Source organism: Pristiophorus japonicus, chromosome 3, assembly GCF_044704955.1.
Source record: "Pristiophorus japonicus isolate sPriJap1 chromosome 3, sPriJap1.hap1, whole genome shotgun sequence".
NCBI lineage: Eukaryota > Metazoa > Chordata > Chondrichthyes > Pristiophoridae > Pristiophorus > Pristiophorus japonicus.
The window spans coordinates 123206195-123231750 of NC_091979.1; the positions used below are offsets into that span (position 1 = coordinate 123206195).

Genomic DNA, 25556 nt, shown 5'->3' on the forward strand with positions numbered 1-25556 from the left:
TTGAATAATTATTAAGTTAAAACTTCAAAGATGTAACAACTATCTACCATACCATATAAAGCATAGTTAGCTTTTTCTTCAGTACTTACTGCTGTCATCTCTTGTCATGATGTGTCCCGATGACTGAGAAGGTGGACTGACTGTTCCAACTGCATTTCTAGCAATTATACGGAATTCATAACGGTCACCTGGGCTAAGACCTGATACTGTATATTGGCATTCAGTAATATCAATAAAGTTGCACCGCAGCCAACGTCCACCTCCTTGCCGCTTTTCAACACAATAGGCCACAATCTTACTTCCACCATCACGCTGTGGTGCAGCCCACTTAAGTGTTACAGTTTCTCTTGTTACATCAATATAATCTGGTGTACCAGGTGGATCTGATGAAGTAAGCATACAAAGTCAATATTAGCTTTTATGTTTTGATGTATGTAGAATTAAGCACAAAGTTGACTTCATTATTATACTTTTCAGGAATAGATTACTTACCAACTGGTGAGACAGCCAAAATGAATTTGCTTGCCTCACTAACTGGGCTTAATCCAACACTGTTTTCAGAATAAACTCGGAACTGATAGTCCAAGCCCTCAAGAAGTCCTGGAATTCTGTATTCTCTGCCAGAAACAGGCATTGTGTTGACTTTTTGCCATAAGATGCTGTTTCTTTCTTTCTTCTCAACATGATAACCAGTGACTTCTGAACCACCATCATATACTGGTGCATCCCATGAGATTGTCATACCATCACAAGTGATATTGTATACAACAGGCTTTCCAGGTGGTCCAGGAAGCCTGAATTGATGTTTTGCTATTACAGTCATTGAATTAAGTGGCTGACTTACTCCATATCTATTTTCAGCACAAATTCTAAATTGATACTCGAAATCTTTAACCAGTTTGGTAACCTTAAAAGTGTTTCTGGCCACACTAGAACAAATCACTTTCCAATTGGTTTGTGTAGTTTCACGCTTTTCAACACTGTAGCAAGTAATCTCACTTCCTCCATCATCTTCAGGAGTATCCCATGAAATTATGACACTTTCAGATTTGATTTCATCAAATCTAATTGGTCCTTTAGGCTTCGATGGAGGACCAAGTGTAATTATTGTAAAGTTGTATGACTTTCTGGAAATTGCATTATCAAGGATTAAGGTGTACTTCCCACCATGTTCTTTCTTGACATTCTTAATACTTAAAGTGGCTTTGCTTTCTGTTCTCTTGTACCGGATTTGTTCACTTTCTTTTAATGGAATATTGTCTTTCTGCCACTTAATATTTGGTCGTGGTTTACCCTTGTATGGCAGTTCAATGTGTACATTGTGTCCAATTCTGACACGAATTTCTCCTCCTGGTATTTCAGATAAGTCTGCTTCAGGTGTAATGACATAATCTTTCACAGTGATAAGTCCAGTAATAACACCATCACTTAATCCCTTTTCATTTTTAGCAAACACTTTGAATTCCATTACTGTTAACTCCTTTAATTTAGTAATTTCAAACGTACAGACCTTGCAAGTTCCAGCATGTGACCATTCTTTTTCCTCTTTCAATTTATTTTCAATTACATATTCTGTAATTATACTACCTCCATCATAGTCAGGTTTGTTCCATTGTAACACAACAGAAGACTTTGTTGAGTCTTGCATCGCAAGATCTTTGATTGGTCCTGGTACTTCAGTGGCTTTCACTGGTTCTGAAGTCTCACATGGCTCACCCAATCCATTCTCATTCTCTGCTAGTACTCGGAAAAAGAATGAACTCTTTTCTGATAAGTCGGTAATCTTAAACATTGTGCTGGAACATTTAGTTGTGACACTTGACCAGGCTCTCTTTGTTGCATCTCTCTTTTCAATGACATAATTGACAATTTCAGCACCTCCATTAATAAGAGGTGGCTCCCAAACTAATGTAACAGTGCTTCTGGTTACATGCTTAATATGTAAATTCTGACAAGGTCCAGGAGAATCAAGGACTTTCACATTTACAAATGTTGATTTGGGTTCCCCGACACCATTTTCAATTGTCAAAATATACTTGCTGGTATCTTCACGGCTGACTTCAGGAATAGTGAGACTAGTAGATGACTCGGTATTGTGGATGACATATCTTTCATCAGTATTTATATTTTTCTCACCCTTTCTCCAGGTGACATTTGGAGTAGGACGGCCTTTGAAAGGTATCATAATTTCTACATCTTCACCTGTTTTTGCTGTTATAGAAGTTCTGAGTGCAACATCAAGATCAATCTGTGGCTCCTCTGTAGAATAGAAATGTTTATAGATATATATATATTAGGAAATATCCTTCACATAATTGTTATGTATACTCAATGCATTGTATATATCATAGACTTACCAAGTATGTCTTTAGCCTGTACAGGTTCTGCCATTTCAATTGGTTCTCCATGCCCTGCAACATTAACAGCACTGACACGGAAGTAGTAGTTAACACCATATTTTAATTGGGACACAACATATTCTGTAGTTCTGACTTCACCCTTAGAAGTAACTACTGTCCATTGCTCTTCATCGGCTTCCCTCTTTTCGACTATATAGCTTGTTATTATGCTTCCTCCATCATAGACAGGTTTAGTCCAGCCAAATGTGATGGAAGATTTAGTACTGTCCACAATCTTCAGTTTAGTTGGTTGACCAGGTTGATCTGAAAATAAAAATACGTGAATGTTTGAACATATGAACATGTAAAGCATTGCTGCCTGTTGCTTAATATTTGCAAAATTTCAACATATTTCATATTATTTTTACATACCAATTGGATCAGCAGCTTTATAGAAATCAGAAGGATCAGAGAGTGGGCCCGCTCCTGCTGCATTAATAGCACAAACTCGGTACTGATACTCATTTCCTTCTGCAAGACCAGAAACTTTTTGTCTGGTGTCACGGATAGATTCCTTAATGACCTTAAACCATCTCAGACTCTTTTTCTCTCGTCTTTCCAAAATATAGCCACTGATTTCATTGCCACCATCAACAGTGGGTCTCTTCCAGGAGACAGTCATTGTCTGTTTAGTTATCATGGTAGCTTCAAGCATGGTTGGCTGTCCGGGTGTAACTATTGAAAAAAAATTCTAAATTAGCCTTTATATACCAATTAAGAAGAGTATTCGGTGAAAAAAAAATCTTGTTGTCTTACCAAATGCATTCTTAGCAATGACAGCATCAGATTCCAGTGGATCACCAACACCATATTTGTTCACACCCCGAACACGGAACACATATTCATTGCCTTTAATGATATTCCGTACTGAAACAATAGTCTGCTCCAAATTTTCTGAAATGAGAGACCATACAATTCGACTTGTCTCACGTTTTTCAACAATATAGTGGTTGACTGGTGCACCTCCATCATCTGTTGGAGGAGCCCACATGATTGTGATCTTCTCAGCTGTAACAGCCTTGAATTGTATAGGCCCAACCGAAGGTCCAGGTTTGTCTGTGAAACAGAGGGAAAAACGTCATGTAAAGTTTGAAAAATGCACAGCTTGGAAAAAAAAACCTTCAATTTATTAACACACAATACACCTACATACCTAGTACTTGTAATTTGATTGTTCCTGATGCTGAGCCCATGGGATTTTTAAGCTTGACTTCATAGTCTCCACTGTTGATACGAGAGGCATCCTTAATTATTACTGCTGCAGAGTCAGTTGTGTTTTCAATAAAGACTTGAGAACTTGTCTCAAGTTCTTTACCATTTTTGTACCATTCAATGGATGGCAGAGGCTTTCCAGAGATGTCAACTTTAATGTTTATGGCTGAACCGGCCTTAAATTTGACAATATCCATATACTCCATTGGCAATTCAACCTGAGGTGCACCTATGAATCAAAATGAATAATAGTGATATCATTAGAAATACTAACTACAAAAAAGAATTCTTCATATGTAACTATGTAATTGTTAGAAGAAAAATAGTTACCAAAGGTATCATGGCATGTTACAGGTCCAACAACTTCAGATGGATTACTTATTGAACCAATTGCATTCTTCGCAAATACACGGAATTCATACTGTGCATCTTGAGTCAAACCTGAGACAGTAAACTGAGTCTCAATAACATTTGTAAAGCTACCCTTTGTCCATCTTCCATTTGGCAAATCACGTTTTTCAACAATGTAGCCAGTGATCTTGCTGCCACCATCATAAGCTGGTTTTTTCCAACTGAGACTTACGGAGGTCTTTGTAACATCTGTTACACGTATGTTTGTTGGAAGTTCTGAAAAAGTAAAATACGTTGAGATTTAATTATCCGATCAGATATGCAAATATTGGCTTAGACTGAACAATGATACAATTCTACATTTGATCAAAAAGAAATCAAGGACAATTTAGGCAAATACATACCACAAGCATCAATTGCAAGAACTTGATCAGAAGGATGGCCAACTTTGCCAATGCCTGCAGCATTTTCTGCATATACACGGAATTCGTAGATAAGTCCAGCACTGATATTTGTGACCTTCATGTGTGTTGTACGAATAATGGTCTTGTTAACTTTCTGCCATAAAATGCTGTTTCTATCTTTCATTTCTAAATGATATCCAATCACATGGTTGCCACCATCAACAACTGGCTCATTCCAGCCCACTGTTATACTCTCTCTGGTGACATTAGTTACCCATGGAGTTGATGGAGCTCCAGGTGTTGCTGGAAAATACAGTTAATATAAAGTTAACAGTGTAAATAGATAAAATGAACAATAATGATATTCTTTGCTATGCTATTGCTCAATAAGTAAGCAACTTACTGTATGGCAATTTGACTGTGACACATGTGGAGTCAATATGGTCACTGATTCCAAAGCGGTTTTCGGCTTTGATCCGGAACTGGTATTCCTCTCCAGTAGTCAGCTTCATGACTTTGATTATACTTCTTGCTGCAGAAGCAGACACTTCTGACCACACAGCAGTATTGGTTTCTCTTTTCAAAACAATATAATTTGTTACCTGACTGCCACCATCATAAGTTGGTGGTTGCCATCTCAGTGTTACACTGTTTTCAGTAACATCGCTAATATTTACAGGGCCCACTGGAGGTCCAGGTCTGTCAAGGACAACAATATTAACAAATGATTTTGTCGTTCCACTGGAGTTGGCAGCAGTAATATCATATCGACCAGCATCACCAGCAACACTTTCTTTCAGGTTCACAATCATGCTTTCGGCAGTCATTTCAGTGTTAAATCTCGTGGTTGACTTCACACAAATGCCATCTTTGGACCAAGATACTTTTGGCTGTGGCTTGCCAGATATTGGGATTTCAAATTTTAGGTTGGATCCAGCTCTAACGTATACAGTGTTGTGTGGGAAGTTCTTCATGTCAATTTCAGGTGACTCTGAAAATAATTTAAAAAAAAAATAGTGGTTTTGGTTCACTGAATAAATCATAAAGCCCCAAATGCTACTGGGACTGAAAAAAAGCTTACACTTTTTGGTTTCAAGTAATCACATAAATTATGGCTGCTCATACTACAGAATTTCATCATTATACTATCAATAATAATTACCGAGTTGTTCTTTAACTGTTACTGGTAGAAGCATTTCCTTCGGGTCACTGAGACCAGCTTGATTTTCAGCAGATACTCTGAAGAAATAGTCAACATTTTCTTTCAAACCATGTATAACATGGTGTGTGGTCTTCACAACTGCACATTTAACCCACTTTTGCTGGCCTTTTTCAAGAGCTTCTATAAAGTAGCTTGTGATCCTACTGCCTCCATCATGTTGTGGCTTCAACCAAGCAAGTGAGACACTGCTTTTGGTGACATTTATAACTCCAAGGCGCTCAGGTGTACTTGGTTTTTCTGAAAAAAATGTTACTTTTCAGCTTATCAATGTGAGATGCACTTCTGAGATTTTAACATGCATTGCCTCAGTTAAGAATACTGATAACATAATAAATGAACAAGTACAATACTCAAAACATTTTTCTCTCCTAATTTTTATTTTGTATGCAATTTTCTTTGGTTTCCTTCGTTAAATCTAACCATACCATGAACCACGCCTAATTTGAGAATGCAAACAGGAAACTTGATACTTGATATTCTTATACTTAGTTCTCCAAATTGCACAATAAAATTGGTTGACCTACTCGCAAATATTTTCTTCCTCCCTTTTGGTTGCACCTCACATTCACTTGACAAATGAACAAGATTTAGAGTGAACCATATCGGGAATGAAAAGAGAAAATCTATGTCCTACATTCGGTGACACAAAGGGGTAGAAATTGGACCTCATTGTGCCCATTTTAATTCCACGCCTGAAAAATGTCCAGCCTGATATGGGGGTCAGGCCTTTTTTCAGGCAGCCGCCAAAAACCGCATTAGGCCGCTTACAAATATAAATGAGATTTTCTAATGCCTGGTTCATGCCACCTCTGGGAAATTGGACATCACACAGTGGAACCAGTGTTGGAATTGCTTCACTCCAGATTATTGAGCAACTACTGGGAGTCTAAGCAGCAACTGCCAACAAATGGTAAGTTTTTAAAACAAACATTTGATAAAACTTTGCAGTGGTGCCAGGAGAGGAGCAGAAGTGCTCCCCTGATTTCATAATGTCCCAAGCTGCCTTCCTCCCAACCCCATCAGCCCCACTCTCCCGACCCCATATGCCGCTCACCCTCTTCCCTCTCATGACTCATGACTTGGGCTGCTGCCGGCCATGTAAGTGGTCCAGCATTCATTTTCTTCAAATGGGTGAGTGTCTATGGAGGTGCGATAACTGCCGGCAGCTCACCCAATTAATATTAATGAGGTCCAAGGCCCAGTTTCAGAACTGTCTTGGGCCTCCTGGTTTGTGTACATGTTGTGGCCACATCGTTGCATTCGCGGCCGAAACCGGACACAGACAAATTTCTACCCTGATGTGTCACTGCAATTAATGTGCTAACCCATATTTATTTGCAAGTAATTATTCTCAATTTTTTTTTTCCTATGTCATACATCATTCCGCTATAAAATGGCAGCTGTCTCATTCTAACCCTATGAACTGTAAAAATAATCAGAAGGTATTTGAAAGCTGCCCAGGTTAATCATTCCCACCTCTGAGAAAAGCATATTTTTCTTTATCACCATACAAATGGCTCAGCTGAAATTGCTAACTTGACCTACAAGAAATTATGCACAGATTCTATTGTTAATTCTGTGATGTAATGCTCTAGAACATCAATGCAATATGGTTGTGCAACATGGCTAGGTATTATAGTTCAATAACTGTTAATGAAAATGTTCAAAAGATTGTAAGAAATTGATAAATTACCTGTCACCTTAACACCATCCTTGCTCTCAACGGGTACACCAACACCAAACTCATTTTCTCCCCGGACACGGAAGTAGTAAATGTTGCCTTCTTGTAAGTCACTAACTTTGTAAGTAAGACGTTGACAGTTGCTTGTTACTGTGACCCATGCCTTCTTGCTAGCTTCCCGTTTTTCAATATGATAATTCTTCACGTGAGCACTACCTTCATTGTCTGGTACATCCCAGGCTATCATTACAGATTCCTTGGTAACTTCTTTTACAATAATAGTGCCAGGAGGTCCAGGTGAATCCAGAACCTTGACAACTAGAGTTAGTGTGGCAGTAGCTAATACATTTTGCAATGTTAATGTGTATTTACCACAGTCATTTCTTGTTGCTTTCTCTATTGTTAAAGATGTACTTGAATCAGTAGTATCAATACTTCCTCTTACACGGAGATCTACATCAGGTTTGCTCCACATTATATTGGGTACTGGTTTTCCTCGAAAAGGTACAGTTAATGTAAAGGAACTTCCAGCCTTGATGATCAATGTTTTGCGCATTTCATTATCAATATCAAATGCAGGCTCCTCTTCTCTTTCTTTTGCAATTTGTGGGTCAGATATTTCACTTGGATCACTAACACCGACTTTGTTAATAGATCTTATGCAGAAAAGATACTCTGTTCCAGATGCAAGTCCAAGTACTGTATATTCTGTGCCTCTCAAATTCTGAACTGCTGTTGTCCATTCAGTGTCTTCAGACTTTTTATACTCTACAGTGTATCCAGTGACAGGTGCTCCACCATCAAACAGTGACTTTGTCCAGCCAACAGTAATGCTTGTCTTTGCTGAGTCAATAATTTTTGGTTTGGATGGAGGGGAAGGGATGAAAACTGGATCTTCTGCACGGATCAATACTGATGGTTCACTTGGAGGACCAACACCGGCAGCATTTTCCGCATGCACACGATATTCATATTCAGCACTTTCACGTAGCCCTGTTGCTTTTACTCTTAGATCATACACAGGTTTTTTAGTAACTCGAACCCAGCGTAAACCATCCTTTTCGCGCTTCTCAATAATATATCCAGCAATTGGATTTCCACCATCACTGTCAGGTCTTTCCCAGCAGATAGTCATGGTATTCTTTGTGACATTGGTAATTTCTATTGATTTTGGTACATCGGGGATTGTGAATGGATCAATGGCTTTTACAGGTTCACTCTCTAAAACTTCACCAACTCCATATTTGTTCACTCCCATCACTCTGAAAACATACTCATTGCCTTTAAGCAGCTTAGTTACTTTACAGGATGTTGTTTGTAAGCCATCTGTTACACAGGTCCAAGCAATACGACTTGTTTCACGCTTTTCTACAATATAGTGATCAATTTCTGCTCCTCCATTCTCTTGAGGTGGTGCCCATGACAGTGAACACTTTTCTGCAGTACGGCCAGTTATTTCCAAAGGACCAGCAGGTGGACCTGGTCTATCAAGTACTTTGCAGTTAACAGCCAGCGATCTTGTTCCTGCAACATTCTGCAATGTTACAACATATTGTCCCGAGTCTCGCCTAATACAGTCCTTGATGTCAATTGCAGTGTTGTTGTCAGTTGAATGGATTTCAACTCTAGCTTGTCCTTCAAGCTCCTTACCATCCTTTGTCCATGATATCACTGGAAGAGGACGACCTGCAATATCTGCATTAACTTTGACAGTGTCACCAGCCTTAACAACAATCTCTTTAAATTTGACATCCATCATAATTCTTGGGGCTTCCATATCATCCTTTACAGTAATGGGACCTGTTGATTCAGATGGTTCACTGAATAAACCTGCAGCATTCTTTGCAATTATATGGAACTCATAGCGCTGATCTTCAGTAAGACCAGTAACATCAAAATAAGTTTCTTGGATGTTAGTAAAATTACACTTAAGCCACCGTCCATCGGGTAGCTCCCTGCTTTCAATAATATAGCCAGTAACTTTAGCACCACCATCATATTCCGGCTTGGTCCAAGATAGTGAAACAGAGGTTCTGGTAATATATGTTACTTCAGGTTGACCTGGAGGATCACATGGGTCCCTTGCTGCAACAGCTTCAGAAACCTTACTGTTTTTACCAATACCAGCAATGTTCTCAGCATACACACGATATTCATAAACCAAACCTTCTTCAAGGCCAGTTACTTTCATTTTTGTGTCTAATATGGGACTTCGATTCATCTTTGTCCACAAGATACTGCTTCGTTCTTTGCATTCAAGGTGGTATCCAACAATTTTAGAACCTCCATCAATAACTGGTTCGTTCCACTTTACAATCATATAACCTTTGGTAGCATGTGCAACAATAGGAGTTGAAGGAGGACCAGGTGGTTTAAATGGATACTCTGCAATAATAGCGGAAGATTCACTATAGTGGCTCTTGCCATATCGGTTTTCTGCATAAACACGGAACTGGTATTCACATTTTGCTGTAAGGCGTGTGACTTTAATTGATGTTCTTGCTACAGTAGCAGAAACAGTTTCCCATGCTGTTGTGGTAGTATCTCTCTTTTCAACAATATAATTGTTAATTTGGCAACCACCATCATACTCTGGTGCCTTCCAAGATATAGTTATATTATCAGAACTGACTTCATCAATATGAATAGAACCAGGTGGTCCAGGTTTATCAAGGACAATAATGGTAATTAAGAAGGATTTTGATCCTGTACTATTGGAAACAGTTACTTCATATTTTCCAACATCTTCCTTAAAGGCTTCTTTGATGCTCAGAAGTGTTGATGTCTTTGTTGTCTGAACATTTATTCGTGTTGTCTGTTTCAAAGCCTGGCCATCTTTCTTCCATGTCACAGTTGGCAAAGGTCTTCCTCTAAATGGTATGTCAATCTTGAGGTCATCACCAGCCTTTACACTAAAACTGTTGAAAAGAAGCTCAACAGATGGCTCAATTTCAACATCTTTTGCAATCACTGGTACTGCCAACTGTCTTGGATCGCTCTTTCCTTTCTCATTCACAGCTTTTACACTAAAGGTGTATTCCTCACCTGTGGTTAGTCCTTTCACTGTCGTCTCTAGTGCCTTCACTTGAGCACATGAAATCCATTTTTCACTTCCTTTCGTCTGCATTTCAACAATGTAGGAAGTTATTTTGCTACCTCCATCATGCTCAGGCTTCTCCCAGGTAAGTGTTGCACTATTCCGTGTTATATCTACCAATGTCACTTTGCCAGGAGGTAAGGGTAACTCAGATGCTTTAATGGGCTCAGCAGTCTCTGCTGGCAAGCCTATTCCATGCTCATTAACTGCCATTACACGGAAGAAATAAATACCGCCTTCTTGAAGTGATTCAATTTTGAATGTGTTTTTAGTACAATTGTTGGTAACAGCAGCGTAAGCCTTTCTGGTAGATTCACGTTTTTCAACAATGTAATTAGTGATTTTTGCTCCACCATCAATAAGAGGTGGCTCCCACGATATAGTCACTGAGTCTTTCTTCACTTCTTTTATGTGTAGGTTCACAGGACCACTTGGTGAATCAAGTACTCTGACGTTAACAAAAGCAGATTTAACACCACTGTTATTTTCCAAAGTCAAATTATATTTGCCACTGTGAAATCTATTAACATTATCGATAACCAACATGGTGTAAGAGCTTGTAACTTCAATCTGGGCTCGTTCACTTAGAGCACCTTCAGCTTTTTCCCATTTTACTTCAGGCTCAGGTCTGCCTTTAGTAGGAACAAATAATCTCAAAGTAGCACTTGCATGTACAGACACAACCTTTCTGAGATTAGCATCTAGCTCAATTTCTGGTGGCTCAAGCTTATCAGCTGCAATTACAGTACCAGAAATGCTAGCAGGTTCGCCTACTCCTTCTGAATTAATAGCACAGATGCGGATGTTATACTCAGTATTCTCCTTCAAGTCTGCTACTGTGAAATGTGTTGATTGCACACCTGTTGGAGGCGTACATATGATCCAGTCTTCACTATTAGTTTCTTTCATCTCTACAGTATAACCCTTAATTTTAGCTCCGCCATCATAAATTGGCTTGCCCCATGCAAGGGCTACTGTTGATCTTGTTGTGTCTGCCACCTTTGGATTGCTTGGTGGACCAGGAACATATACTACATCACAAGCTCTGTAGAAAGTGGATGGTTCACTTAGATCACCTACACCAGCAGCATTTTCAGCAGATACACGGAATTCGTAGAAATGACCGTCTGTTAAACCAGTAGCTCTAAACCGTAAATCACTCAACCTCTTTTTATTGCACTTCGTCCATCTAATTCCATCTTTGTCTCGCTTTTCCAGTATATAACCTTCAATTTCACTTCCGCCGTCATCATCAGGGTGCCCCCATGTCACAACCATAGAGTCTTTAGTAATAGCTGTAACCTCAGGCACTGTTGGTGCACCCGGCGTATGGAATGGATTTTTAGCCACAATTGGGTCAGATTCCAGTGGTTCACCAATTCCATATTTGTTTACTGCCATTACACGAAATATATACTCATTACCCGGAAGAAGTTTGGTTACTTTCTGACTAATAGCTTGCACATTAGATACTACTTGAGTCCATGAAAGTCTGGAAGTTTCTCTCTTTTCTATTATGTAGTGAGAAATATGAGCACCACCATCCTGAGAAGGTGGGTTCCAAGCTAAGTAGCACTTTTCAGCAGTTACACCAGAAACTGTCAAAACACCTTCAGGAGGACCAGGCCTATCAAGGACCTTAACAGTTATTGGAATAGATTTTGTTCCACCTACATTACTGAGCTGAAGTACATAATGTCCTCCATCAATTCGTATACAATCCTTGACAGTCAGACTAGTTTTTTGAATGGTAGATTTAGTCTCCATTCTGGCAACATTTGCTTCAATATCTTTGCCATCTTTGATCCATGTTACATCAGGTACAGGTTTACCGTAGATGTCAGCCTCCAGTACAAAGCTATCCCCTGCATTAACAACTATTACATCTTTGTACTTAGGGTCCATAGAAGCTCTTGGAGCATCAATTTCATCTCTTGCTGTAATTGGTCCAGTGCTTTCAGATGGTTCACTGAAAATACCAGCTGCATTTCTCGCAATTGCTCTAAATTCATATCTTGCATCTTCAGTTAATCCACTAACAGTAAATTCAGTGTCAATTATGTTGGTGAAACTAGCTTTCATCCAGCGACCATCAGGAAGTTCTTTCTTTTCTATCACGTATCCAGTAATTTTGCTACCACCATCATACTGAGGTTTTTTCCATTGTAGAGTAATATAATTTCTTGTGATGACAACAGCATCAGGACGGCCAGGAGGGTCACAAGGATCGCGGGCTACATAACATTCAGACACCTTGCTAGGTTTACCAGTGCCAACAATATTCTCTGCATAAACTCTGAACTCATATTCAATACCTTCTTCTAGATTATTACACTTGTAATGGGTATCTTGAATAATTGTTTTGTTCAATTTTGTCCAAAGAATACTGTTCCTTTCTTTGCGTTCAAGGTGGTAACCCAAAATCTTACTTCCACCATCAATCACTGGCTCATTCCATTGTACATACATGGTGTCCTTTGTAGCAGCTGACACAAATGGAGTGCCTGGTGGACCAGGTTGTTTGTATGGGTACTGTGCAAAGACTGCTGCAGAATCTAAAGACAAACTCTTTCCATATCTATTTTCAGCAAAGATTCTGAACTGATATTCAGATCCTATGGTAAGTTTACTAACTTTAATAATTGTTCTTGCCACAGTTGCAGATACCAGCTGCCAAGCAGTAGTAGTTGTGTCCCGCTTTTCAACAATGTAGTTGTTAATGTGACAGCCTCCAGTATACTCAGGTGGATCCCATGACATTACAACAAAATCAGCACTGACTTCATCAAATCTTATTGGTCCAACTGGAGGACCTGGCTTATCCAGCACAATAATGCCAATCTCTTCTGTTACTGTCCCGGCACTGTTTGAAGCACTTACTGTATACTTCCCATAGTCATCTCTGTGACTTTCTTTAATAAGAAGGATTGTTGCTGTTGCTGCATCCTCCACGTTAACTCTTGTTGTCTGTTTTATTGTCTGCTCATTTTTCATCCATATAATCTTAGGTTTAGGACGGCCAATAAATGGAACCTCAACTTTTAGGTTCTCCCCGGCTTGGACACTATATGTGTTGAACATGAGTCTGAATTCAGGAGCAATATTTTGATCTTTAGCTATCACTGGCACAGCCAAGAGTCTCGGATCACTTTTTCCTTTCTCATTGAAAGCAATTACACGGAAGAGATATTCCTGCCCTGAACTGAGACCAGAAATTACTGCATCACATGTCTTGGATTGGGTAACAACACCCCATTGGTCAGATCCTTTAGGCTGCATTTCTACCAAGTATCCCATGATTCTGCTACCTCCATCATGTTCGGGCTTCTCCCAAATTAGAGACACACTCTTTTGAGTGACATCAACAAGGATGATTTTTCCTGGTGGTAAAGGTGGTTCAGAAGCCTTCACAGAATCCATAGTTTCAACAGGTATACCAATACCAAACTCATTCTCTGCCATCACTCGGAAGTAATAAATAGCTCCTTCAGTAAGATTCTCAGCTTTGAAACTGCACTTGTTACATTTAGCAGTTATATTAGCATAAGCTTTTCTGGTTGATTCTCGCTTATCAATAACATAGTTTTTAATCTTTGCACCTCCATCAATAATGGGTGGTTCCCACTGTAGTGTAACTGATTCTTTCCTTATATCCTTTACAGTTAAATTTTGTGGAGCTCCAGGTGTGTCAAGAACTTTTACTGTAACAAATGCAGACTTAGTACCACTGCTGTTCACCAAAGTCAGAATATATTTCCCAGCATCATTTCTATCACAGTTTTCTACTGTTACTTGAGTATAATTTAGGCCCTTTTCCACTTGAGTCTTTTCAGTTAGTTCGCCCTCATCCTTTGACCAACTGATCTCAGGAATTGGTCTACCTTTAAATGGTATAAAGATTCTGACAGTATTGCCAGCTCTGACTGTGATTCCCTTTCTCAACTCTGCTGGAAGTTCAATTTCAGCTGCTTCAAGTTTGTCTTCTGTTTTAACTGCACCAGGTACTGATGCTGGCTCACCAACTCCGACCTTGTTAATGGCACATACACGAATGTTGTATTCTTGATGTTCAGTAAGTTTTCCAATTTCAAAGCGGGTGGCTCGTAATCCAGTTTGCGGCGTGCACATTGCCCAGTCTTCCTCATCTGCTTTGCGGATTTCTACTATGTATCCTTGAATGTCACTGCCACCATCATAAATTGGTTTCCCCCAAACAAGCACAATCGAATTTTTTGTAGTGTCTGCAATGCGTGGATTTGCTGGTGGCCCAGGTTTGTAAACAGGATCACATGCTTTATAGAAATTTGTTGGCTGACTTGGTTCACCAATTCCAGCAGCATTTTCAGCAGATAATCTAAATTCATATTCATGGTCTTCTGAAAGTCCTGTGACTCTGAAACGCAAATCTGTTACTCTATGCTTGTTGCACTTTATCCATCTGATTCCAGTCCTGTCCCTCTTCTCTACAATATAACCTATAATTTCACTACCACCATTGTCATCTGGTCTATTCCAGCAGATAGTCATTGAGTCTTTTGCAATATTGGTCACTTCCAAGGATTTTGGTGGACCAGGAGGTACAAATGGGCTCTTCATTAGAACGGGTGAAGACTCCAAGGGTTCACCAACACCAAATTTGTTGACAGCCATTATACGGAAGATATATTCATTACCTTCCAAAAGCTTGGTAACTTTATGTATAGTAGCTTGGATATCTAAAGTCACAACAGTCCAAGCAAGGCGACTAGTTTCTCTTTTCTCAATAATATAGTGTGAAATATCACTTCCACCATCATGTTGCGGTGGGCCCCAAGATAATGAACACTTTTCAGCAGTGACACCAGTAACTTGGACTGGCCCTGCTGGAGGTCCTGGTCTGTCCAACACTTTTACATTGATAGGAACAGATTTTGTACCAGCCACATTAGAAGCTTGAAGAATGTACTGCCCACCATCCACTCTGATCGCATCCTTAACAAGAAGTAAAGCTTTGAAATCAGAATTTTTAACCTCATGTCTTGCCGATTCTTCAACTTCTTTTTCTGCTTTGAACCACTGGATAATGGGCAGTGGTTTGCCATGAACATCAGCATCTAATTTAAATGCATCACCTGCATTAACCACTATTGTGTCTCTATATTTTGGATCCATAGATATTCTAGGTGGTTCAACTTCATCCTTTGCAGTGATTGGCCCAGTGTTGTCAGATGGTTTGCTAATTGTACCTGCAGCATTCTTAGCTATAACCCTGAAGTCATACTTTTCATCCTCAGTGAGACCAGTTACAGTGAATTGAGTCTCAGTGACATTTGTAAAGCTTGCCTTCATCCAGCGACCCTCAGGTATGTCACGCTTCTCTACTATATATCCAGTAATAATGCTGCCACCATCATATTCTGGCTTTGTCCATTGAAGTGATATTGAGTTCCTGGTTACGATAATGGCTTCCGGACAACCTGGAGGATCACATGGATCACGAGCAACATAGCATTCAGACACTTTGCTGGGTTTTCCAATACCAACAATATTTTCAGCATATACTTTGAATTCATATTCAATGCCTTCTTCAAGTCCTGTGGTCTTAAATCTTGTGTCCTGTATAATGGTTCGATTGAGTTTTGTCCAAAGAATACTGTTTCTTTCTTTGCGCTCAAGATGGTACCCCAAGATTTTGCTACCTCCGTCATTAATTGGTTCATGCCACTGCACTGTCATGCTGTCCTTCGTAACAGTTGCTACGAACGGTGTACCTGGTGGGCCAGGCTCTTTAAATGGATACTGTGCTAAAATTGCCCCAGAATCCAAAGCAAAACTTCTACCATACCTATTTTCAGCAAATATTCTAAACTGATATTCTGCTCCAGTTTTAAGTTTGGTTACCTTCAGACTTGTTCTAGCAATTGTAGCTGAAACAATCTCCCAGTTTATGGTAGTTGTATCTCTCTTCTCAACCACATAGTTAGTTATCTGACAACCACCAGTAAAGCTTGGCGGATCCCATGAAATTGTGATGCTTTCAGCACTAACTGCATCAAACCTTACAGGGCCACTTGGTGGACCAGGCTTATCAAGTGTTATTATTTCAATAGATGCTGCCTTTTGTCCAACAACATTAGCTACAGTGATACCGTACAATCCACTATCATCTCTGAATGATTCCTTGATGCTTAGTACTGTATTAATGTCAGAATCAATAACATTGACTCTAGTTGTCTGCTTGAGTGGCTGACCATCCTTTGTCCAAGTAATTTTTGGCTTAGGACGTCCAGCTATAGGGATCTCAACTTTTAAGTCATGTCCTACCTGTACACTATAACTATTAAATGCTGGTCTGACATCTGGTTCAATCACTAGATCTTTAGCAACCACTGGCACTGCTAGAATTCTTGGGTCACTCATGCCTTTTTCATTTACTGCCATGACTCTAAATAGATATTCCTCGCCTTGTGCCAGGTTACTGATTATTGCCTCAAGTGATTTTACATGAGCACATGCTGACCATTTTTCACTACCTTTAGTTTGCATTTCTACAATATACTGGATAATTTTGCTACCACCATCATGTTCTGGTTTTTCCCACGCAAGGGACACAGACTTTCTTGTCACATCAACCACTGTTATTTTTCCTGGAGGCTGTGGCACCTCAGATATTTTAACTGGATCAACAGTTTCTGCAGGTAATCCAATTCCATGTTCGTTTTCGGCAGTTACTCTAAAATAATAATTGCAACCTTCCTGAAGTTGTTCTATCTTAAAAGAAGTCTTGTGGCAGTTGGTGATAACAGCTGAGTAGGCTTTCCTTGTAGATTCTCGTTTTTCTACAATGAAATTCTTAATTTTTGCACCTCCATCCAACAGAGGATGTTCCCAGGATAAGGTGACATTATTCTTTGTTATCTCCTTTACTTTAAGATTAACTGGTGGGCTTGGTGTATCAAGGACTCTCACAGTAATGAAGGCAGATTTTGTTCCGCTACTGTTTTCTAAATTTAATATGTATTTGCCAGAGTCATATCTGTTAACATTATCAATTATAAGTAATGTATAACTTTCAGAAACTTCAATCTGTGCGGTGTCCCTTATTTCACCATCTGCCTTGGTCCATTTCACTTCTGGAGCAGGACGTCCTCTGATAGGAACAAATAATCTCAATGAACAACTAGCTCTGACATTAATAACCTTCCTTAAATCAGCATCGAGGTCAAGATCTGGGGTTTCTAATTTATCCTCCAAAAGGACAGTGCCAGGAATGTCAGCATGTTCACCAACTCCAGCCTTATTGACAGCACAGACACGGAACTTGTATTCATGTTTTTCCACCAATTTATCCACTTCAAATTGGGTCTGCTTAATGCCACTTGCTGGAGTACACATTGTCCATTCATCAGTACTTATATCACACATCTCTACAAGGTATCCTTGGATTTCACATCCACCATCATAAATGGGTTTTCCCCATGAAAGGAAAACAGAAGATCTTGTAAAATCAGTTACTTTAGGATTGTTAGGTGGCCCAGGTTTGTAGATAGGGTCAGATGCCTTGTAGAAAATGGAGCATGGACTTGGTTCACTGACACCAGCAGCATTCTCAGCAGATACCCTAAATTCATAATTATGGTTTTCAACAAGTCCAGTTGTCCTAAAACGTAGTTCACTAACCAGCCGTTTGTTACATCTTGTCCATCTTATGCCCTCCTTGTCACGTTTTTCCAAAATGTAACCATGAATTTCATTACCACCATCGGATGCAGGTCTTCCCCATACAACTATCATTGAGTTCTTTGTGACAGCCGTAACCTCAGGTGTCTTTGGTGCATCAGGGCGTACAAATGGATTCTTTGCTATTACTGGATCAGATTCAAGTGCTTCACCTACACCGTATTTGTTTACACCCATAACACGGAAGATATATTCATTTCCTTCCATAAGTTTGGTAACTTTGCAACTCAGAGTCTGTACATTAGGTTCAACTAGTGTCCAAACCAAACGGCTAGTTTCTCTTTTTTCAACAATGTAATGTGAAACATCACTACCACCATCTTGTTTTGGTGGCTTCCAGTTTAATGTGCATTTCTCAGCTGTTACCCCAGTTATAGCAATTGGCTCTTCTGGTGGTCCTGGTCTGTCTAGTACCTTCACATGAACAGCAACAGACTTTTGACCAGCTACATTCTTTACCAACAGGGTATACTGGCCACTGTCTACACGAATAGCTTCCTTGACAGTCAGAATTGTATTGAAGTCTGCACTTCTAATTTCAAGCCTAGCTGTATTTGCAAGTTCTTGGTCTACTTTCATCCACTGGATTGTAGGTATTGGTTTGCCATAAACATCAGCTTCAATTTTGAATGATTCACCTGCATGTACCACAACAGCTTCCTTATATTGTGGATCCATGCTAATTCGAGGTGGATCGACTTCATCTCTAACAGTAATTGGACCAGTGGAGTCAGATGGTTCACTGAATACACTAGCTGCATTTCTAGCAATTACTCTGAACTCGTATCTCTGGTCCTCTGCTAAGCCAGTTACAGCAAACTGGGTATCAATGACATTAGTAAAGCTGGCCTTCATCCAACGACCATCAGGAAGTTCTTTCTTTTCAACAATGTAGCCAGTGACTTTGCTGCCACCGTCATATTCAGGTTTGGTCCACTGCAGTGTCACTGAATTTCTAGTGACAATTAGAGCTTCTGGACGACCTGGAGGATCACAGGGATCTCTAGCTGCTACACATTCAGATACTTTGCTAGGTTTGCCAATGCCAACAATATTCTCACCGTACACTCTATATTCATATTCAATACCCTCCTCAAGATTAGTGGACTTTAATTTAGTATCAGAAATAATTGACTTGTTCAGTTTGATCCATAAAATGCTGTTTCTTTCTTTGCGTTCAAGATGGTAACCTAGAATCTTGCTGCCACCATCATTGACAGGCTCATTCCATTGCACTACCATGCTGTCCTTTGAAATATTTGTTATGAAAGGAGTACCAGGCGGACCAGGGGCCTTGTAAGGGTATTGTGCCACAACAGATTCAGAAGTAAGATAACTGCTCTTTCCATATCTATTTTCAGCTGCAATTCTGAATTGATATTCGGTACCAGTCTTTAAACGTGCAGCTTTGATAGTTGTTCGGGCAACAGTAGCAGAAACAATTTGCCAGACAGTGGTTGAAGTGTCTCTCTTTTCAACAATATAATTACTGACTTGACAGCCACCATCATACTCTGGTGGTTTCCATGATATAATGATATTGTCTGCAGTAACCTCATCAATTTTGACTGGTCCAGTTGGAGGCCCAGGCTTGTCTAAAACAATAATACTAAGATTTTCAGATGCTTCGCCAGCAGTATTTGTCAGTTTTATATTGTACAGACCAACATCTTCACGACAGGCCTCTTTGATGCTCAGAACTGCTTTATTATCTTTGCTCTCAGCATTAATCCTTGTTGTTTGTTTTAATGATTGACTATCTTTCAGCCAAGATACTGTTGGTACAGGGCGTCCAATAAATGGTACATCAACTTTTAAGTCTTCTCCTGCTAGGACACTGAATGTGGTAAATAGAAGCTTAAAAGCAGGAACAATCACAAGATCCTTTGCAATTACAGGGACTCCCAGCTGTCGAGGATCACTGACACCTTTCTCATTTTGTGCTGATACTCGGAATATATACTCTTCACCTTGTGTCAAACCTGTTATGGTGGCTTCAGTCACTTTCACGGTAGCACATGTTGTCCACTTTTCACTGCCTTTACTTTGCATTTCCACTATGTATCCTAAAATTCTGCTGCCTCCGTCATGCTCTGGTTTTTCCCATGACAAAACTGCACTGTTTCTTGTCACATCCACAAGAGTTACTTTGCCTGGTGGAAGTGGTCTTTCTGATACTTTAACTGAGTCAGATGTCTCAACAGGAAGACCTACTCCATACTCATTTTCAGCTAGGACACGGAAGTAATAGTTACAACCTTCTTGTAAGTGATCCACCTTCCAGCTTGTCTTATGACAGTTGGCAATCACTGTAGAGTATGCTTTTCTTGTTGATTCTCTTTTCTCCACTATGTAATTCTTAATCTTGGAGCCACCATCAATGAGTGGGGGCTCCCAAGTAATTGTAACGGAGTCTTTGGAAACTTCCTTAATTTTAAGATTCTGTGCTGCTCCTGGGGTATCCAGAACTCTAACATTTACAAAAGCGGTCTTGCTGCCACCACTGTTCTCTACTGTTAAGACATATTTGCCACTATCAAATCTATTTACATTTGAAATTATAAGGAGAGTGTATGAGCTTGTAGTTTCAATTGAAGCTCTATCTAGGGGCGCTCCATCTTCCCTTGCCCATTTAATCTCAGGTGTTGGTCTTCCTCTAACTGTAACAAATAATCTCAAAGTGCAGCAAGCTCTTATAGATACCACTTTGCGCAAGTCTGCATCAAGCTCAATCTCGGGAGGCAATAACCTTTCTTCAGCTTTAGCTGTTCCAGGAATTTGTGCAGGTTCTCCAATACCTTCAGAGTTGATAGCGTATATGCAAACTTTGTACTCTTGGTTTTCTTTTAGATCAGTGATTGTGAATGATGTAGCCTTGAGTCCACTCTGTGGTGTTACAACTGTCCATTCATCTTCTTCAGGGAGACTTGTTTCAACCATGTAACCTGTAATTTCTGAGCCACCATCATAAATAGGTTTATTCCATGCAATAGTGATTGAAGATCTGCTGGTATCTAGCACTCTAGGGTTACCTGGTGGTCCAGGTTTGAATACAGTGTCAATTGCTTTGTAGTATGAGCTGGAAGAACTGGGTTGACTTACACCAGCAGCATTTTCAGCCATGATTCTGTATTCATATTCATGTTCTTCTGTAAGCCTACTAACTTTGTATCGTAAATCAGTGACTGTTCTTTTGTTACATTTAACCCAACGCATTCCTGTCCTGTCACACCTCTCAATAATGTAGTTAGTAATTTCACTTCCACCATCAGAATCAGGGTGTCCCCAACAAACCACCATTGAATCCTTTGTAATTGCTGTAACTTCAGGTGTCTTTGGTGGGCTAGGTGGTACAAATGGATTGACAGCAGCAACAGGATCAGATTCTAATGGTTCACCAACCCCATATTTATTTACTGCCATAACACGGAAAATATATTCATTCCCTTGCAGAAGTTTTGTTATCTTTAATTTGGTTACTTGAACATCTGCAGCCACATTTGTCCACGCAAGTCTACTAGTTTCACGTTTTTCCACTACATAATGGTCAATCTTTGCACCGCCATCATCCGGTGGTGGCAACCACGATATCACACATTTTTCTACTGTGACATCTGAAATTACTATAGGTCCTTCAGGAGGTCCTGGCCTATCCAAAATCTTGACGTTAAAAACATGCTTCGCTGATCCTCCAGGATTGGATGCAGTAAGTGTATAAGCACCACCATCTCTTCTTACACTGTCTTTGTGGATTAGAACGGTAGAGAAATCTGCCATCTTTACTTCTAGTTTTCCTGTTTCTTCAAGATCATTTCCATCTTTTGTCCAAACCATTGTTGGTGGTGGTTGTCCTCTGACATCTGCCTCAAGTTTGAAATTTTCACCAGCTTTCAATAGTAAAACACACTTGAATTTAGCATCAACCATTATTCTGGGTTCTTCAATATCATCTCTGCATATTATTGCATCAGTAGGCTCAGATGGCTTGCTTACCGAACCAGCAGCATTTCGAGCTACTATGCGGAATTCATATGTGTCACCCTCATTAAGACCACTGACAGTAAACACAGTCTCTAGCACATTGCTAAAGTTTGCCTTAAGCCAGCGGCCACTAGGCAGATCCCTCTTTTCAACTGTGTAACCAGTTATCTTAAAGCCTCCATCATATTCTGGTTTTGTCCAGGTGAGTGTTACAGAATGTCTTGTAATGTTAAGTGGAACTGGTTTACCAGGAGGATCAATGGGGTCCAATGCATATATTGGTTCTGATGGTTTACTTGGTTTACCTTTCCCAGCGATGTTTTCTGCTACAACACGGAATTCGTATGCAATGCCATCAGTAAGCCCAGCTGATTTAAATGTGGTGGCTACAACCAAAGTCTTATTTACAGTTTGCCAGAGTATACTATTTCTTTCTTTTCTTTCAATGTGGTATCCCAAAATGGGACTTCCACCATCAGAAACAGGGTCATTCCAGGTGATAGTCATTGAATCTTTATTAACGGCAATAACATGTGGAGTTCCAGGAGGTCCAGGCACCTTAAATGGATATGCTGCAACAACAGTCTCTGAAGCAATTGCAGGACCAGTACCATATCTGTTTTGAGCCTTAACTCGGAATTGGTATTCAGTTCCAGTAGTAAGGCGAGGAGCTTTAAATGTTGTACGTATTACAGTAGCTGCTAGCTCTAGCCATGAAGTACTGTTGGTCTCACGCATTTCTACAATGTAATTGTTTATTGGCACGCCACCATCATTTTCAGGAGGCTCCCATGACAGCAAAATGTAATCAGATGAAATTTCATCAAATTTAATTGGCCCTTTGGGGGGTCCAGGTAAATCATGAATCTGAACAGTGATGATGTCACTTACTTCACCAAGTATATTTCTAGCTGTCAGTGTAAACTTGCCACTATCATTTCTTATGCAGTCATTAATGTTAAGTATGGTTGAGTTTGCTGTATTTTCAATATTTATTCTCTGTGTTTGCTTCAAAGGCTGGTCTTCTTTCTTCCATGTGACTGTTGGTTTTGGCCGACCAAGAACAGGGATATCAACTTTGATATTATCACCTGCCTTTGCAATCACAAGCTTCTGGTATATGCCACGCAGATCAAATTCTGGAAGCATTGTTTGTTCCTTAACAACAACAGGTCTGCTTTCTCGTGGATCACTCCTTCCAGCAGCATTTACTGCCATGACTCGGAATGTGTATTCTTCATTTTCATTAAGATTCTTTGCAACATAATCTAATGCCTTTACAGTTGCCAGAGGCATCCACTTTTCAGAATCTTTCTTCTGTGCCTCAAGTACATATCCTGTAATCTTGCTACCGCCATCATGTTCTGGTTTTGACCAAGCTAAACTAACAGTATGCTTTGTTATTTCCATAATGTGCAGGCGTTCTGGAGGTGATGGGGCTTCAGATGCTCTTAAAGGATCCGTAGTCTCAGCTGGTTCACCTATGCCATATTCATTCTCTGCCATTACTCTGAAATAATACTCACATCCTTCTGCCAAATTGACAATTCTGAGTGAACATTTCTGGCAATTGGTTGTGACGGTAGAGTATGCTTTCCGAGTTGATTCTCGTTTTTCTACAATGTAATTGGTTACCCGTGAACCACCATCAATCATTGGCATATCCCATTGGATTGTAATGCTATCTTTTGTTACTTCTCTGGCTTTGAGATTTATAGGTGGTCCTGGTGAGTCTAGGACTCTCACATTTACAAAGCCACTCTTTTTACCAGCAACATTCTCAAGACACATTGTGTACTTTCCAGCATCATATCTTGTGCAGTCTGGGATAAGCAGAAATGTGTATGAATCTGTGGTTTCTACAGTGGCACGGCCTTTAACTGGGATGTCTCCTTTAAACCATGTGACATCAGGAGTTGGACGTCCCTTGATTGGTACAAAAATGCGAATGGTTACTCCAGCTCTGACAACAAGAGTTCTTCTCAGCTCAGCATCTAACTCAAAATCAGGTCCTTGTTCACGTTCCTTAATTTCAATAACACCTTCGACTTGTGCGGGCGCACCAACACCCTCTGCATTGAGGGCACTAACTCTGAAGTGGTATTTTTCTCCTGGCTGAAGGTTAGCAACAACAAATTCAGTTATTCTGAGTGCAGTGCCTGTCGTGTCTTTTATCCAGGCCTCATCTCCTTCTTTCTTGTGTTCGACTATATAACCAATAATGTCAAGGCCACCATCATAGTGGGGTTTTCCCCAAGTCAAACTAGCGGTAGTCTTTGTTGTGTCAATCACTCTTGGGTTTGAAGGTGGTCCAGGTACATCTATATAAATTAAATGAAAAGAAAATAATGTTGTTATATTTAAGTATGTCTATTTTCCCAGAATAATTTACTGATGAGAAAACTGTAATGTAAATTTAATACGTACATGCTAAATCTTTTGTCAATACTGATTGTGACGGATCACTTGGTGCTCCAATGCCTGCCTTATTTTCAGCACTGACACGGAATTCATACTCAGTTCCTTCATTGAGTCCTGTTACTTTATGTCGTAGATCAGAGATTGTTTTCTTTGTTGCTCTAACCCATCTGAGGCCTTTCTTTTCTTTACGTTCCACAATGTATCCTGTGATTTCACTGCCACCATCATCAGCTGGCCTCTTCCAGCCAATAGTAACTGTATTTTTGGTAACATTAGTAACCTCAGGCTTTGCAGGTGGGCCAGGGGGACCTGAAAGAGGAATATCGCAAATTAAGTTTATAAATCTATCAAGCCAAATATATAAAAATCATGTAATGTTCAATATTTTAAAATAAATGTGATTACCAAAACTATCCACCATCTTAACTGGTTCCGCCTGTGCTGGCTCACCAATCCCATACTGATTTACAGCAGAGACACGGAAGACATACTCATTTCCCTGTATAAGTTTGCTTGCAACATATCTGCAGCTCGGAACATTTTCAGCAACTAGAGTCCAGAGAAGACGACTGGTTTCTCTCTTTTCAATTGTGTAAGATTTGACCGGAGAACCTCCATCTTCAGCTGGAGGTAACCAATTTAGTGTAACTTTCTCAGATGAAACATTGCTTATTTCAATAGGTCCAGGAGGACCCGGAACATCCAATACTTTCACACGCACATTTTCTTCTTTGGTGCCAAACGGATTGCTGGCAGCGATAGTATATTCGCCAGAATCTTTTCTCGTAGCGTATTTAACTGACAGTGTTGAGGAAGTTGGAGTTTTTTCAATTTGGACAATGTCAGAGACTTTGAAGTCTTTTCCACCCTTAGACCAGACTGATGTTGGTGGAGGTTTGCCAAGAATACTGGTAGCAGTAATTATAATAGTATCGCCAGCTTTAACTGTTAAGCCTTCTTTAACAGTAGGATCAATTACAATTGTTGGTGGCACTGTGGGTGTAAAAAAAATAAAGAGATGTGTTAGTCATACTAGGTGTGTTTCAAAATGTTTTTTTATCATGTGGCG

General features: G+C 39.8%; 1 protein-coding gene across 2 annotated transcripts in view; it reads right to left on the reverse strand.

The window, feature by feature from the left end:
* Positions 1 to 25556, reverse strand: part of ttn.2 (titin, tandem duplicate 2) — a 413561-nt gene that overhangs the window by 36468 nt on the left and 351537 nt on the right. For both annotated transcript variants that reach the window (XM_070875791.1, XM_070875789.1), the window contains 13 exons: positions 24893 to 25480; positions 24494 to 24796; positions 7282 to 24387; positions 5529 to 5825; positions 4770 to 5357; positions 4367 to 4669; positions 3942 to 4238; positions 3553 to 3840; positions 3156 to 3455; positions 2772 to 3074; positions 2358 to 2663; positions 493 to 2259; positions 90 to 383 (listed from right to left, as the gene is read on the reverse strand). In XM_070875791.1, the coding sequence (XP_070731892.1) occupies positions 90 to 383; positions 493 to 2259; positions 2358 to 2663; positions 2772 to 3074; positions 3156 to 3455; positions 3553 to 3840; positions 3942 to 4238; positions 4367 to 4669; positions 4770 to 5357; positions 5529 to 5825; positions 7282 to 24387; positions 24494 to 24796; positions 24893 to 25480 (22740 nt within the window). The remainder of the gene's footprint in view (positions 1 to 89; positions 384 to 492; positions 2260 to 2357; positions 2664 to 2771; positions 3075 to 3155; positions 3456 to 3552; positions 3841 to 3941; positions 4239 to 4366; positions 4670 to 4769; positions 5358 to 5528; positions 5826 to 7281; positions 24388 to 24493; positions 24797 to 24892; positions 25481 to 25556) is intronic.